Below are 15,419 nucleotides of genomic sequence, written 5' to 3'. Positions count from 1 at the left end.
TAGAGATTCTCCATAAACAATAAAATCAGGTGGTAATAGACCCTTTGGTGGCAGGCCATTTGGCTATTACACCTTTTTGGCCATTTCAGATCTTTGGCAATTTCAATGGCCAGTATCATATCAGTGTTTTACCTACCCTTGGTAAGCTAAGAGCCCTTTTTTTTTACCTTTTTTCTAGATTTGCTTTTAGAATTTTATTTACTTTCAGAATTTAATCAATTCCTTCTAATAAGCTACGGGTGACACTTAAATGATGAGCTCTACTTGGAAGCTCATAAAAGGGATTTCGCAACATTGTCTATTTTAAGGGAAAATTTTCAAACTCCCAAGTGCGTGAACTTCGCAATGGCATATATTTCTGGAGTTTTAGTCGGCTTGAGAACAAACTGTTTAGTGTCAAACAATGTTTTTACCGGTCCATATCTGGTATCTTATTTTTGTTATTTTGCAACAGTTTGAGTTTTTTTTGGATACATATAAGTTAACTAAGAGCTTCTTCTAAAAACGTATCCCAGGGATAGATCTTTTCTTTTTCTTTTTTTTTTTCTTTTTTTTTTTTTTGGCTAACTAGTCTCTTTAATAGCTTCCTTTTTCTATCCGTGCTACAATTTCCTCTCTTTAACAAGTTCCTCAACTCCTTGTCACGTTGACCATAAACGACCCATCTTTCTTTTCAGATATGACAGAGATTAGCGTTAATGGCGAAAATAAGAGCGAGATAGAGTCAATTGTCCGTCAAATTGCCTATAAAAATTCTCGAGAGTTTCCCGTTCCGGGAAGAAGAGGCGTTCGTCTTTACACTTCAATTGTTTGCGAATCTGGAAAAGTTATTAAGCTGCCACCGGTGGAAAGTGAAATCATCGTCCAAACAGCTCTGGAACCAGTGATTAGCCTTTCAGGTAATTAGAAAAAAAAATTGTAGCTTGAAGTCTCATAAATTACCACGGACAGTGGAAATGAAATCTGTTTCGATTGGTTTAGTGCAAGGCTGTATCCAAGGGGAGGTTTTTGAACCAACGCCCCCTCCTGAAATGTTTTTCCGACGCGCAAAAACGAAGCTGATATCGATGGTTTTTTTTTTACAAACAAACTTGGGCTATATATTTGCACATTAGGGGGGGGGGGTAAAGTACCTCCGCAGTTTCCATGATTTGGTCAATAAAGTATTATATTTTCATAATATTTTTTTATATGTTATTAGGATTGAGCGTCAGAGAAACAGAACTGCTATACTTTACCCCCCTCCCCCCCCCTTAATGTGCAAATATATAGTCCAGATTTGTTTCTACAATATTCTATTTTAATCTTACTTTGGTATATTTCTTTAGGATTGAGCGTGCGTCAGAGAAACATATACGAAGAATATTAGGTAGGGGGTATTTCATACAAGTACCAAAAAATCTTTCTTTCGGGCAGTGGAAATGAAATCTGTTTCGATTGGTTTAGTGCAAAGCCAAGGGGAGGAGTGGGAGTAGTGTGTTTGAACCAACGCCCGCTCCTGAAATGTTTGTCAGACGCGTAAAAACTTAACAAAAATGCATATAAACAAATTTTGATACACTTTAAAGTTTCTTGTAACCCCCCCCCTCGAATAAAAATCCTGGGTGATTGTGCGAGGCAAAAATTGTTTTGATTTTGATGTTATTGGTACTTTAAAAAGGGAAAAATATCGATTCTTTTTATGTATGAGAGCGCTTCAGCTGCTACCAGCACATCTTCCCATTGACGCTGCTGGACCGTGCTAAGATACAGAGGTCTGACTTGTATTTGTGACCTAGGGTCTTTTTGGGTCGACCTCTCCTCCTTGATCCTGCTCGTTATCAGTGGGAGGTTCCCTTTGGAGCTCTAAGTTCCCCACTTTCAGGGGAATTGTTGGTTACCCTCAATAATACTCTTGTTATTTTAAAGCAAAAAAGGAAAAAACGTCGATTCTTCTTCTTCCATGAGACCACTTTAGCTGCTACCAGCACATCTTCCCACTCAGTCTTCTGGACCGCGTTAAGATAGCAGAAGTCTGACTATTATTTGCGGCCTATGGATTTCTTGGGTCGACATCCCCTCCAGGATTCTCCTGGTTTTAGTGGGAGTTTCCATTGGGAGTTTTAAGATGCCCAATTCTCGAGAGATGGCGAGTATTTCTTACTTTAATCTATAGAAGAAATAGAATAAATATCCAGATAATAAAATCTCTAATACCTACTAGTGACCAAAAGGTAGTTTGCAAGGCTTGCTAGGAAGGCTTCCAGAGGTGTTAGAACCAAATTGTTTCATCTCAGTTTAAAGAAAGTAAATGTCTCAGTTTAAAGAAATGCCTAAAGGAAGAATGATCAGACAGTAAAGCGATAAGATATACTTAAAAGGGAATACAGTATTAAGGTTTATTAGAAACCAAACGAGATATTTTTTTTATTTTCCAGCTGGATTTTTCCAAATCTTTAGGAATGGATTTCAATCTCAAGTTGAGACTTTTTTCGTATTATTTTCCTCGTAGGAAATGCGAATTCTCTTTGAAAACAAATGGAAGAAGCAGTAGTGAAAATTAGCCCTTTCCTTTATATATTCCCTTTGGAATTTGGAGTCTCGCGTAATCTTTTATATTCAGGGACAAATCTAGGAATTTATTTTGGAGGAGTGCACAGTAACAAACAACAACAGATAAGCTACACGAGAACGGTAAAATGTGCGAGACCCTGATGGGGCTGGGTCCAAAGCCCATGCAACACCCCTTATGTATTTTTCTTTATTTATTGTCAATTATGGGGGTTGTCTGAGCTACCTCAAGTCTCAGCTGGAGAATGTACGAGAATTGAAACTGTGAATGGGAAAGCAACAAAATTTCAAAATTGGGAAGTGAAAATATTGCCATTATAACCTTGCTCTTTGAAGGGAGAGAATTTGTTGTGACTACTGAACGAAGGATTAAAACTCCAGTGCGCTAACAACTCTGCTAGTATGGCTTCTCGTGTTTGGGAGCCGTTTGACCGGTTTTCTGAGTAGAAGCAGTGTTTTATTCAAGTATGAGAATAAAATTAGTTTTTGGAGAACGTTCCATAAAAAGTTATTCTAAAAAATCGGTTCGTGTTGGAGGAATAATACCTTTTGCAACAGTTGTAGATTGCAGAAGCTAAAACTCAAATCCCTAAAGCTAATTTTCCTACCTATAGCAGGAATAATGTTGAAAAATGAAACGACCTTTTAAACCTAAAAAAAAATAATAAAGTTTTAAAATCGGAACCAACATTTTCCCCAAAATACTGGTCGAATAAACAAAAAAATTAAAAGCCGAATTTAGTCTCCTTTTTTACGATTTAATTTAACTTGCTCTTAAGTTGACTGTTTTTTTTTCAATATATCAAAAAATTGTAAAACTTAAAACCAACATTTTCTCGCTTTTTATTCAGAAATTATCAGAAAAAACAACCCAGCTCAAAATCTCATAAATTACGACTGTTATTCACGATTTCTTGACATAAAAAATAGTAGCATTCGATAAAAATGCAATGATTAGCTTCAAGGTCATATCCACGAGGGAAGTGGGGAGGGGGTTAGGGTTTTAACACCTCTTCCCCCCCCCCCATAAATTTCTGTCTGACTCGTAAAAAAAGTAATACAAATGCATATAAACAAATTTTTAGGAGTTTTATAAAGTTTATATATTTATCATCCTCTAAAAAAACTACCCCCTCCTCCCGAACAAAATCTTGGATACGCTCTTGATTAGGTTTAAGAAAAAGTTTAGTGGCAAAAATATGGCTTTAAAGCATTATAAAAAGATTGATGTGAAAGAAAAGAACGATAATTATTCAGAAAACGAGGAAGAAGATATAAAATGTTCTCTATCAGGCATGTTAGAAAGGAAATAGCAATGTTTCTCAATTAGAGCAGAATGATTTTAGCTCTTGCGAACGATTTTTCAGTCTTCATTTGCTAGGATTTTTTCTTTACTTTCTAATTAGCAACGCAGATTTCCCTTGAAAACTAATGGACTAAGACGGGCAAAAAAACTGCTTGGTTTTCTTTATATCTTCTAGTTGAAAATTTAGAGTTCCACGGAACCCACCTATGCTCCATATTAAGGCTTTCTCTATTATTTAGATTTGACAGTGTATGTTTGATCGAATTGAGGGTTGCCACTTTCGAAAATGATGCACAACCAGGTGGCGCTTGCCACGCGCGAATGGAGTGCACCATATGTCGTAAAACAAGTGGCGCTCCGAGATGTAATGCAGGTCATGCAGAGTTGCAACCCTCCAGTTTGAAAAAAAATATCAGTGACTGTGATAGTACATAAGTTTTTTAGGAAGATTTCAGATGTATAAACATTAAATGAAAAATTATGAAAGATTTAAGACCGAATTCACCGAACGTGATGTAATAGAAAAAAAAAGATATGAAGAATAAATAATTACGAAACGAAAACTTTAGACAGTTGAAATTTAAAGAAGGAAAATAAATGGTAAATATTTGCTCTGTATAATCAGCAAGGTTTCATCAGAAGAGGCACAAAATTTGCAGAAAATAAACAGTGGAATCCTAAAAATAATCCAGACGTTGAAAAAGTAAATTAAGAAGCTAAATAACCGAAGAAAAAGGATTCGAAAAACTAAAAAATATCATAGGCAGCGCAATCGCGCTGCCTAAGTAAAGAACGATGTTGGCACAATGTTTTATTATTTTTTTTTTTTTTTCGTGCCAGGGCACTTTCTATCGAAGGAGTTGTCATAGAAACTTCGAAAAGGGCTCATTTGATTGTAAATTGGAACGCCTAGTGCCCTTTTTAATAGTCGGTAATGATTAGGAGGCAGCTTACACCCCTTCCACGCCCACCCTTTCCCCAAACACATCCAATCAAAATTTTGAGATAGCCATTTTGTTCTGCGTAGTTGATTTCCAGATAGAAATTATGTTTTTGAGGAGGACACTCCCCCAAGCCCTCAGGGCAAGGGTTGTAAGTTATGCCCTGGGGACACTTAAGAACAATGTTGGCACAATGTATTATTTATTTTTTTTTTTTCCTTTAGACCAGGGCACCTCGTATAGAAGAAGTTGTCGTAGAAACTTCGAAAAGGGCTCATTCAATTGGAAATTGGAATGTCTTTTGAGATAGCCATTTTTTTTTTAGATAGCCAAAATTTTGAGATAGCCATTTTGTTCAGCGCGGTTGATTTCTAGATAGAAAATATGTTTTTGAAGAGGACGCTGCCCCACAAACCTCAGGGCAAGGGTTGTATGTTATGCCCTGGGGGTATATAAGGTTTTATTGAACGCGTTGTCGTAGAAACTTCAAAAAGGGGCTCATTCGATTGGAAATTGAAATGGCTAGTGCCCTCTTTAATAGTCAAAAGTGATTGGAATGCAACTAACACCCCTTCCACGCCCACCATTTCCCCAAACACATCCAATCAAAATTTTGAGATAGCCATTTTGTTCCACGCAGTTTAAAGCTTAGGAAATTATACCTTTGAGAAGGACACTCCCCCCACAGTCGTCAGGGTAAGGGTTATAAGTTATGCCCTGGGGGCATATAAGTTTTTATTGAAATCTTTGTCGTAGAAACTTGAAAAAGAGGTCTTTCGATTGGAAATTCAAAGGGCTAGTGCCCTTTTTAATAGTCGAAAGTGATTTGAGGGCAACCAACCCCCCTCGCACGCCCACCTTTTCCCCAAACACATACAATCAAAATTTTTAGATAGCCATTTTATTCAACGTAGTTGAAAGTTTTGGAAATTAGGTATTTAAGGATGACAACCCCTCCCCCCCCCATGGCCCTCAGGGCAAGGGTTGTAAGTTATGCCCTGGTGGCATGTAAGGTTTTTATAGAAAGCGATGTTGTAAAAACATCAAAAAGGGCTCATTAAATTGGAAATTGAAAGGGCAAGTGCCCATTTAATTCTAGAAAGTGATTGAAGGGCAACTAACCCTTCTCTCACGCCCACTATTTCCCCAAATACATCCAATCAAAATTTTGAGATATCCATTTTGTTCAAGGTAGTCGAAAGTTCTGTAAATTAGGTCTTTTAGGATGATAACCTCCTCAGAGCCCTCAGTAGAAGGGTTGTAAGTTGTGCACTGGGGGCATATAAGGTTTATATAGAAAGTTGTTGTAGAAATTTCAAAAAGGGCTCATTTGTTTGGAAATTGAATTTGCCCTTTTTAATAGTCGAAAGTGAGTGGAGAGAAAATTACCACCTCTCTCATGCCTACCATTTCCCCAAACATATTCAATCAAAGTTTAGAGATAGTCATTTTGTTCGACTTAGTTAAAAGTTCTGGAAATTATGTATTTAAGGAAGACTAACCCCCCAGAGCCCACAGGGCAAAGGTTGTAAGTTATGCCCTGGGGGCATATAAGGTTTTTGTAGATAGAGTTGTCGCAAAACTTCAAAAGGGACTCATTCAATTGGAAATTGAGAGGGCTAGTGCTCTTTTTAATAGTCGAAAGTGATTAAAGGGTAACTAACCACCCTCTCACGCCCACCATTCCTCGAAACACATCCAATCACTATTTTCAGCTAGCCATTTTGTTCAACGTAGTAGAAAGTTCTGGAAATTAGGTCTTTGAGAATAACAACCCCCCCCCCCCAGCCCCCAGGGCAAGGGTTGTAAGTTATGTCCTGGGGGCATATAAGGTTGAAAGCGTTTTCGTAGAAACTTCAAAAGGGCTCATTTGATTGGAAATTGAAAGGGCTAGTGCCTTTTTAAATAGTTGAAAGTTATTGGAGAGCGACTAACGCCCCTCTCACGCCCACCATTTTCCTAAACACATCCAATCAAAATTTTGAAATAGCCATTTTGTTTAACATAGTTCAAAGTTCTGGAAATTATGTCTTAGAGAATGACAACCACCCTCACTGCCCTTAGGGTAAGGGTTTTAATTTATGCCCTGGGGGCATATAATGTGTTTATTGAAAGCGTTGTCGTAGAAACTCAAAAAGGGCTCATTTGATTAGAAATCGAAAGGCCTAGTGCCCTTTTTAATAATCGAAAGTGATTGGAAGGCTTTAAATTTTTATAGTAAAGATCGATGTGGGAATAATGTATGATTTTTGTTGTTTAGGCCAGGGAACTTCGTATCGAAGGAGTTGTCGTAGGAACTTCGGAAAGGGCTCATTCGATTGAAAATAGAAAGGGCTGATGCCCTTTTTAACAGTCGAAAGTGATTGGAGGGCAACTAATCCCCCTCCCACGCCCACCCTCCCATTTGCTTTTATGTTTAAAAACTAAATGATACCTTACAAGGCCGTATCCAGGGGGGGTTACCCGGTTTGAACCCCCCCCCCCAAAAAAAAAATTTTTTGACCGAGTCGAAAATTAGTCTAAAAAATACCTGTAAAGACAAAACCTTACCAGAAAAAAAATATGCTCCCATACTAAATCCTATTGCATTTTGTGGGTTAACGGTTCTGATCAGCTTACGCAATTAGGTAACCGTAGGTAACCCCATGTTCACCTGACTTTGCATAGTAAATTAGGATTAATAATATGCGCTCTGATCAGCTTACGCAATTAGGTAACCCCATGTTCACCTGACCTTGCACAGTAAATTAGGGTTAATAGTATGCGCTCTGATCCGCTTACGCAATTAGGTAACCCCATGTTCACCTGACCTTGCATAGTAAATTAGGATTAATGGGCGCTCGAGGTATGGTATAAGAGAGTGCAAGATTGTCAGTTCAGTTCAGTTCAATTTCGGACTTGGCTAAGAGAAGAGCGATTTTTAACATGAAGAGGAAATGTGACATTACGTCGTTTTTCGCGCCCAAGCTGACCATAATGTTTCTGACAGTGGCATTAGCGGGACATCTGCGGAACATTCATCTACACCTGTGGATCTGAAGGGCACTGGAGCCATCGTTGAAGCTTCTGAATCACGCACACTGGAACCAACCACGACGCAACACGCACTTGCACCAACCCAGTCTTTGTCGTTGTTTTTCTTCTTCTGGCTGTTATTGCGACGTTACCTGTTAGCACTGCTACTCCGGAAAGAAATTTCTCAACGCTCAAAAGGCTCAAAACCTGGCTGAGAAATTGAACAGGAGAAGAACGATTGAGTGGCTTAGCCCTCTTTGTAGTCTATAGGGACGTTGACATCTGCCCAGACAAGGTAATCGACATTTTTGCGGGGAATAAAAATCGTCGCCTTGATTTCGTTTTATATATATTCGCCCTTACTTTAGTTAAAAAAAAAACAAACTAAAAAATATATGGACTACTTCGAGCCTACTATTTTGCTTATTTTTTCACAAAAAAATAGCTTGTAGTATTCAACCGTATGTAAATACTTTACTTGTTTTTGTGATACTAAAAAAAAAAAAAAAAAAAAAATGCCCCTTATAGATACGAAAGTATGCCTAGTGGACGCGTCCTGGTTCGCATGGGGCGGACTACCTGTCTCGAGCTAATGTAATGTTGCTCGAGGATGTTAGACATAGTCCACGGGAAAAAATCGGGTACCCCCCCCCCCCCCGAACAAAAATCCTGGATACGGCCCTGATACCTTAAGAGTATCCTAAGAACTCTCAGCAGTATCCTAAGATCGACTGAGGGTATTATGTTCAAACTTTCGGGGCTACTTCTGCTCTTAAAATTTAACCAAGTCAAAATAGCGTAAGTGTATCCAAGCTATCAAAGAAAATAAGCAGATTTTTTTTTTTGAATATTATCAAGTTTTCCATTTCAGGTCAACTAGAGGAGGTATGAAACGAAATTAAACACTACTATTTGTGTCTATATTTTTAAAAGGATGTATGTTGTTAAAAATTGCTGAAAATTTTTCTCCAGTATACAAATAGCAGGCCAAACTATAAAGTCTTAAAAAAATAAAAAGATTTAAAGAATTATTTTCTTTTTCCCTGAAAAGACTATGTCAGTATAAAACGAACAAAATTAATTTAAAAAACTTTTTCCACAAAATAGATTTTTCAAAAAAAAGTAAAGAACTCCATTAAACCTAAATTTTGTAAAAATAAAATAAAATAACCGACCAATCTTGAAACTACCACAAATCAGCATCGATAAATAAATAAAAGCCAAAACGAACAGAAATTACGATAAATAACTGAGTCAAACTCAAAGCGAGCAGAAATTAACATAAATTGGGCTCAAAACCCCTCTGCCTTTCCAACGCCAGAACATAATTTTCACTTTACTGAAAAAATACAAATGAGTCAGTTTAATATACATATACTGATATTTAGTAATCAAAATGTTAATATTATTTGATTTGTTAAAGTTATGAACGTAAAAACATTTATATTTTTTCAGTAAAGTGCAAATTAGGTTCTGGCCTTGGGAAGGCATAGGGGTTTTGAGCCCAACTTATTTTAATTTCTGCTCGTTTTTAGTTTGACTCGGTTATTTATCGTAATTTCTGTTAGTTTTGGGTTTCATTTATTTATTGATGATAATTTGTGGTAGTTTCACGCTTGGTAGATTATTTTATTTTATTTTTGCTCATTTTTTCTTTAATATAGTTCTTTACCTTTCTTTGAAAAAAATATTTTGTGGAAAAAGTTTTTTTTAATGAATCACAAAATAGAAGCAGGCTAGGCGTCAAAAACAGTCCAATATCTTGCATCTTCCATTTTTTTTTTCTTCTTATTTATTTTTAACATTGTTTTTTTTTCTATTTATATCTGCATTGTTTTTAGACTTCAGTTGTTGTTTTTTTTGTTTTTTTTTTTTTGCGAAAATACCGACATATTTCTCTTCTTAAATTTTGTTGCCTAAAAATTCTGTTTTTTTTTCTTTCTTTTCCTTTCTTTTTTTTTATTTTTCAGAGTTCAAAATGAAAAATTAGTTGAATCGAAACATGCTTTTACAAAGGAATTGACCAGTGGCTCATTTTACGGATCACTTCTGTTATTAATAGCTTGGATTTACCCTCGTCTGTCGAGTCTCAAATGCTCTTTTGGCTATTATACCTAAAGCTGAAGCTAATTAAGGATTGAAAGCCCCCTCCTTATCTTCTTTAGATGTCTATATACAGCCTAAGGTCAATTTCGTTTTCCCGCAGATCATATCGTAATTAATCAACATGGAACAAGGCTATTCAAACTTAAGCTGGGAAATGTATCCCATCGCACGTGTCAAGAACATGTGTCAAAAATGAATGATTGAATAAGGAAATAAAGTTGGCTTTTGATATTCTCTTACTTAACCAAACAACTCAATCTTGTAGAGAATAGGCATGCGCCCAGTTGGAATAAAAATAAGGAGGGCAGGCGAACATTTCGACCAAAGGCGTATCCAGGATGTTATGGGAATTAGTTTTTTCAGGGGGGGGGGGGTATAAAGTTTTTTACAAAACGCATCAAAATTTTTTGTATTCATTTTTTTTTACTTTTTTAATAGTTGGTCAAAAATTTGGGGGAAGGCAAACCCAGTAGCATCCCCTCCCCCCCCCTGTATATGGCCTTGATTTCACGTGTATCGCAACAACACATCCACAAGAGTTGAAAAGAGGAAAGAATTTAAACCCGAAAATTCAAAAAAGGGGATAGATCAAAAATACCTGAATTCAAACGAGAGTAAAAAGAAAAATTCAAACCAAAATACATAGTAACTACTCCAAGCAAAAATCATGGAAGTAAAATTCATGGTTTCTGTTCGTTTTGAGTTTGACTTGGTTATTTATCGATGCTGATTTGTGGTAGTTTCACGCTTGGTAGATTATTTGATTTTATTTTTGCTCATTTTTGTTTAATGGAGTTCTTTACTTTTCTTTGAAAAACTTATTTGAGGAAAAAGTTTTTTAATTAATAACAAAAATGAGTGAAGGAAGATTATTGCTTTAGTGAGAAACGACCCTTTTAATCTAATGTAGGTTTTCGTGTAGTTCTTTTTTTTAATCGTATTCCTTGGCAAGTAACTCTGTTAATTGTCAAATCTGCGAAAATGTATTTTATTTTAGCTATTTCTATGGCCTCCTTTATCCCTTTGCCTTTGTCGCTAGATTTACCTGACGCTTCCTCAAACTGAATAAAATGGTCAGGGTGAACAAAAATATGCTCTGCCAACACAGAAACAGAATTTTCAGGAGGTTTTCTGTGTCTGTGAAATTGAGGGGCTCAGTAGATCGTTCCAAAATTGCTCAATGTAAAACTTGCCACAAAAGTAAGGAATAATATACACTCCACTCCCAAAATCACCGCGAGTTTCATCCTTCCCAGAATTTGGGATACTTTTCACAAGTTTGATTGATTGAAATCAATATTATATTTAAAAAAAGTTCCTTTAAGTTTTTTCACTAAGGCTTGGTATATAGGTTAAATGGGAAATTTTAGAATTCTAAAATTGAAATTTTTAATTTTTTTCATGTTTGTTTTATCTCTTTTTTATTATTTCATCTATGATTTGAGTAGCCATTGGAAAACAAGGGGTTCATCAAGCGCTATAGTTCTGAATCAAGGTACTCTGGAGACTAAATTCTAAGAAGCCTATCAACCAAAAAAATAACTAATCTTTTTTTACGGACATTGGGCAGCATGTGTGGAAGCTCAGATACCTTTCACTTGGTTTTTTTTTTTTTTTGACAAAACAAAAAGAAAAGGTAGCTTTTGCTCCTTGTCCATCCTGAGGTTCAATTTTTGTTACGTCTCTTTCAATGATGGAGAAATAGGTTTAGGACTCCAATCCTTGCCTCCAAACACACTATGTGATAGTAAAGTTTCTTTTTTGCTATCATAGGAAAACTGGGAGCGGTAAGGATGACAATATATCTATGGGGGTTGCAAAAAGGTTATACAAAGGGGCCCGTTTTCAGGCCACCCCGTATCCAACACTGATTTGGACGCGGGTTCTTCAGATTATCTTTTTGAATACCCTTGTCTAAATGTTTCAAAACCCGTGTTCTACTGTCCTTTTTTGGGGCGTTTTTCATTTTGAAAAAACTGCGTCAAACACACTTGGAACCCGTAAGATGGAAACGCTTTAAAGTTTTGCTGGGTTGAACACGAAGAACCTGAAAACAATTTTTGTCAAGCCTGCTTGACACAAGCTTGAAACCCGGAGCCTGGAGTAGGCTACCTAAATATATTTTTAGAAAAATCCTCTTTCTTCAACTTTCTGGAGTGCCCCAGTTTCAAGACTATTCCACCTTTTTCATGTTCATAGCATCTACCCAGCTTTCTAATATTGCTATCTAAGGGGTGAATCCACCCCTCATCGAGTTAATATGGCTAGCTGAGAAGGTGTATGCAGTGACGATGTAAAAAGCGGAATAGCAAAGGTGGTTGATATTTTCTTTTTGTTTCTTTTTTTGAAGTTGTGCAAGTTTTGTGCCTATTTTAATATACAAGTATAACCCTTTATACCTCATAATGTTGATGTATAATTTCTTCCTAAAATATTTTTCTCCTATATTATTTCATATACTGTTAGTCAAACGAGTACCTCAATATATTTTTTGAGAAATTCATTCTCCAGAGTACCCAAGTTTCAGAAGTATTCTTATTTTTGTATCTTCATCGCATTTACCCTCCTTACTAATAATGCTACCTAGGGGTGAATCCGCCCTTTCTCCTAGGTAGTATTGCTAGCTAAGAAAGTGGATGCGGTGTAGATGTATAAAACGGAAATAGCACAGCTATTTCCGTTTTCTTCTCTTTTTTCATAGCTTTCATGTTCATAGTATCTACCCAGCTTTCTAATATTGCTATCTAAGGGGTGAATCCACCCCTCATCGAGTTAATATGGCTAGCTGAGAAGGTGTATGCAGTGACGATGTAAAAAGCGGAATAGCAAAGGTGGTTGATATTTTCTTTTTGTTTCTTTTTTTGAAGTTGTGCAAGTTTTGTGCCTATTTTAATATACAAGTATAACCCTTTATACCTCATAATGTTGATGTATAATTTCTTCCTAAAATATTTTTCTCCTATATTATTTCATATACTGTTAGTCAAACGAGTACCTCAATATATTTTTTGAGAAATTCATTCTCCAGAGTACCCAAGTTTCAGAAGTATTCTTATTTTTGTATCTTCATCGCATTTACCCTCCTTACTAATAATGCTACCTAGGGGGTGAATCCGCCCTTTCTCCTAGGTAGTATTGCTAGCTAAGAAAGTGGATGCGGTGTAGATGTATAAAACGGAAATAGCACAGCTATTTCCGTTTTCTTCTTTTTTTTTTTTTTTTTTTTTTTTTTTTTTTTTTTTTTTTTTTTTGCAGATAAGCAAGTTTTGTACCTATTTTAATATGCAAATGTAATTCCTTTATATCTCATATTGTTGACGTATAATTTTGGCCTAAATATTCTTCTCTGATGGGAATATTAATAGAGACAGGGGGATTTACGCCATATGATGAAGTCTGAAATGTTTCTTTGCCATTATCCCTTAAGCCAAAGCTAATTATGGATGGAGTGCTATTATATTCATCTCATTAGTCGTTGAGCCTTTGTACTTTACTTTCTAAAGGAGTAATATTGCTGGAACAAATCCGTTCCTTTATTTTACAGCCTTAATTAGTCATGTTGTATGGGATTGTCCCAATCCCTCTACCCGAGAAAATAAAGGAAATGTTCAAAGCATGTTAGTTGAGCCTCAGAGTAATTCTTCGTTGGAAGACACATCTGTGGATATGTATATATATATATATATATATATATATATATATATATATATATATATATATATATATATATATATACATATATACATATATATATATATATATATATATATATATATATATATATATATATATATATATATATATATATATATATATATATATAGTACGGGTAGTACGGCGGATTCGCCGCCGGGCAATGGCATGGCTACACAGCAGGCTCATATATATTGATTCTAATTGTCGCTTATCTTCTAACCGCAGACTCTTCTTGATGTCATGGTCTCACCATAGGTTCGATACAGCTAGCCTAGGAAAAAAACGAATTCTCCCTTAAAGTTGTGTCCTATTTAGATGGTTTTTGTGGCAAGAAATATCAATAGGCCAGTGTTACGAAAAAAAAACTATGTAGCCGATTTTGAGGCCTGGCCCCAGCATTCGGCAAGCGACAGGCTTGTATATATTGATTCTCGTTGCATTTGTATATATTATTGTATATATTCCCCTTATATATATTCTTGTATATATTCCCCTTGTATATAGTGTCTTCTAATTGCAGATAATGTGAACTTCTTCTTGGTGTCACTTGGTGTCATGGCATCAGGTTAGGTTCGATACAACCACCCTGGGAAAAATACTAAAAAGGCATATCATTCTAACAAGAAGATGTTTTAAATAAATACACCGTTGCTCGTTTAAAGGAAGTATATGTATTCGTTATTCTTTTGTTTAAGTCATGAGGTGAAAAATACGCCATAACAGTTGAGTCAGGAAAGTCTGATGTGAATCCAATTCCTCCTTCCTGTCAATGTTTTAAAGAAACATCCATTTTATAGGGTTTGCTTTCTCTTTGAACTCGTTGTGATTCTCACTGTTGCTTCTCTTCTAACCATAGATTTTATTTACGATTCGATGGATTCGTTGCGATACTGTTTGTGAAATATCTTCTAGCCGCAGATCTTGCTTGCACTTCAATTTTGTGCATCATTATCTCCGATGTCTTTTTCTATGCCTTTTACTTTAGCTGTTCGGATTAATTCATCTTGTGTAATTTTGCATGCGTCATAGACACAAATAACGATACTACCACTACTAGGGTGATGAATTTTTTTTCCAAAATTAAGGCTGTAAATGAATTTTCTCCAACTCGTCACCTATATATATATATATATATATATATATATATATATATATATATATATATATATATATATATATATATATATATATATATATATATATATATATATATATATATATATATATATACATTTCAAGAAATGCCAGGTGTATATATGTATGTATATATATATATATATATATATATATATATATATATATATATATATATATATATATATATATATATATATATATATATATATATATATATATATATATATAAATAAATATATATATATGCCATTTTAATTAAAGTACTAGTGCAGAGGTGAAATCCCTTTCTCGATAATTTTTAATTAATAAAGTTACTTAATCAGTGAATTTTTAAACAATTGATTAAAAGTCAATTTCTGACTATGCTCTAGCTTATGAATTAAATTCCTGCTTGCAAGCCTGTCCCCCATATTTTTTTTTTTATTATTATTGTGTTTTTCTCTTTTTGCAGAATATGAGTGTTTTTTTTTGGTTTTGTTGATATTTTTAATTAATCAGGTTATTTAGTCTTTTGTTCTTTAATTAATTAATTAAACTTGCTTAATATTAATTTAAATTAATTTTTAGATAGTTTATTTAATCAAATTTGTTAAACTAAATGTAAAACTAATTTTAAAGTTAATCGGACTTATAAAATAGATTTCTGCGTGTACGCCTGTCTTTTTTCA

General features: G+C 35.1%; 1 protein-coding gene across 2 annotated transcripts in view; it reads left to right on the top strand.

The window, feature by feature from the left end:
* The window catches only part of Cals (calsyntenin 1), a 292,310-nt gene that overhangs the window by 211,555 nt on the left and 65,336 nt on the right, over positions 1-15,419 (top strand). For both annotated transcript variants that reach the window (XM_089108431.1, XM_089108432.1), the window contains exon 11: positions 678-899. In XM_089108431.1, coding sequence (XP_088964557.1) covers positions 678-899 — 222 coding nt within the window. The remainder of the gene's footprint in view (positions 1-677; positions 900-15,419) is intronic.

This window comes from Artemia sp. Qi Xiang Cuo, chromosome 3, assembly GCF_049724085.1.
Source record: "Artemia sp. Qi Xiang Cuo chromosome 3, ASM4972408v1, whole genome shotgun sequence".
Classification (NCBI taxonomy): Eukaryota; Metazoa; Arthropoda; class Branchiopoda; order Anostraca; family Artemiidae; genus Artemia; species Artemia sp. Qi Xiang Cuo.
Note: the sequence above shows the minus strand (reverse complement) of the source record. Positions and strands in the feature narration are given on the sequence as shown.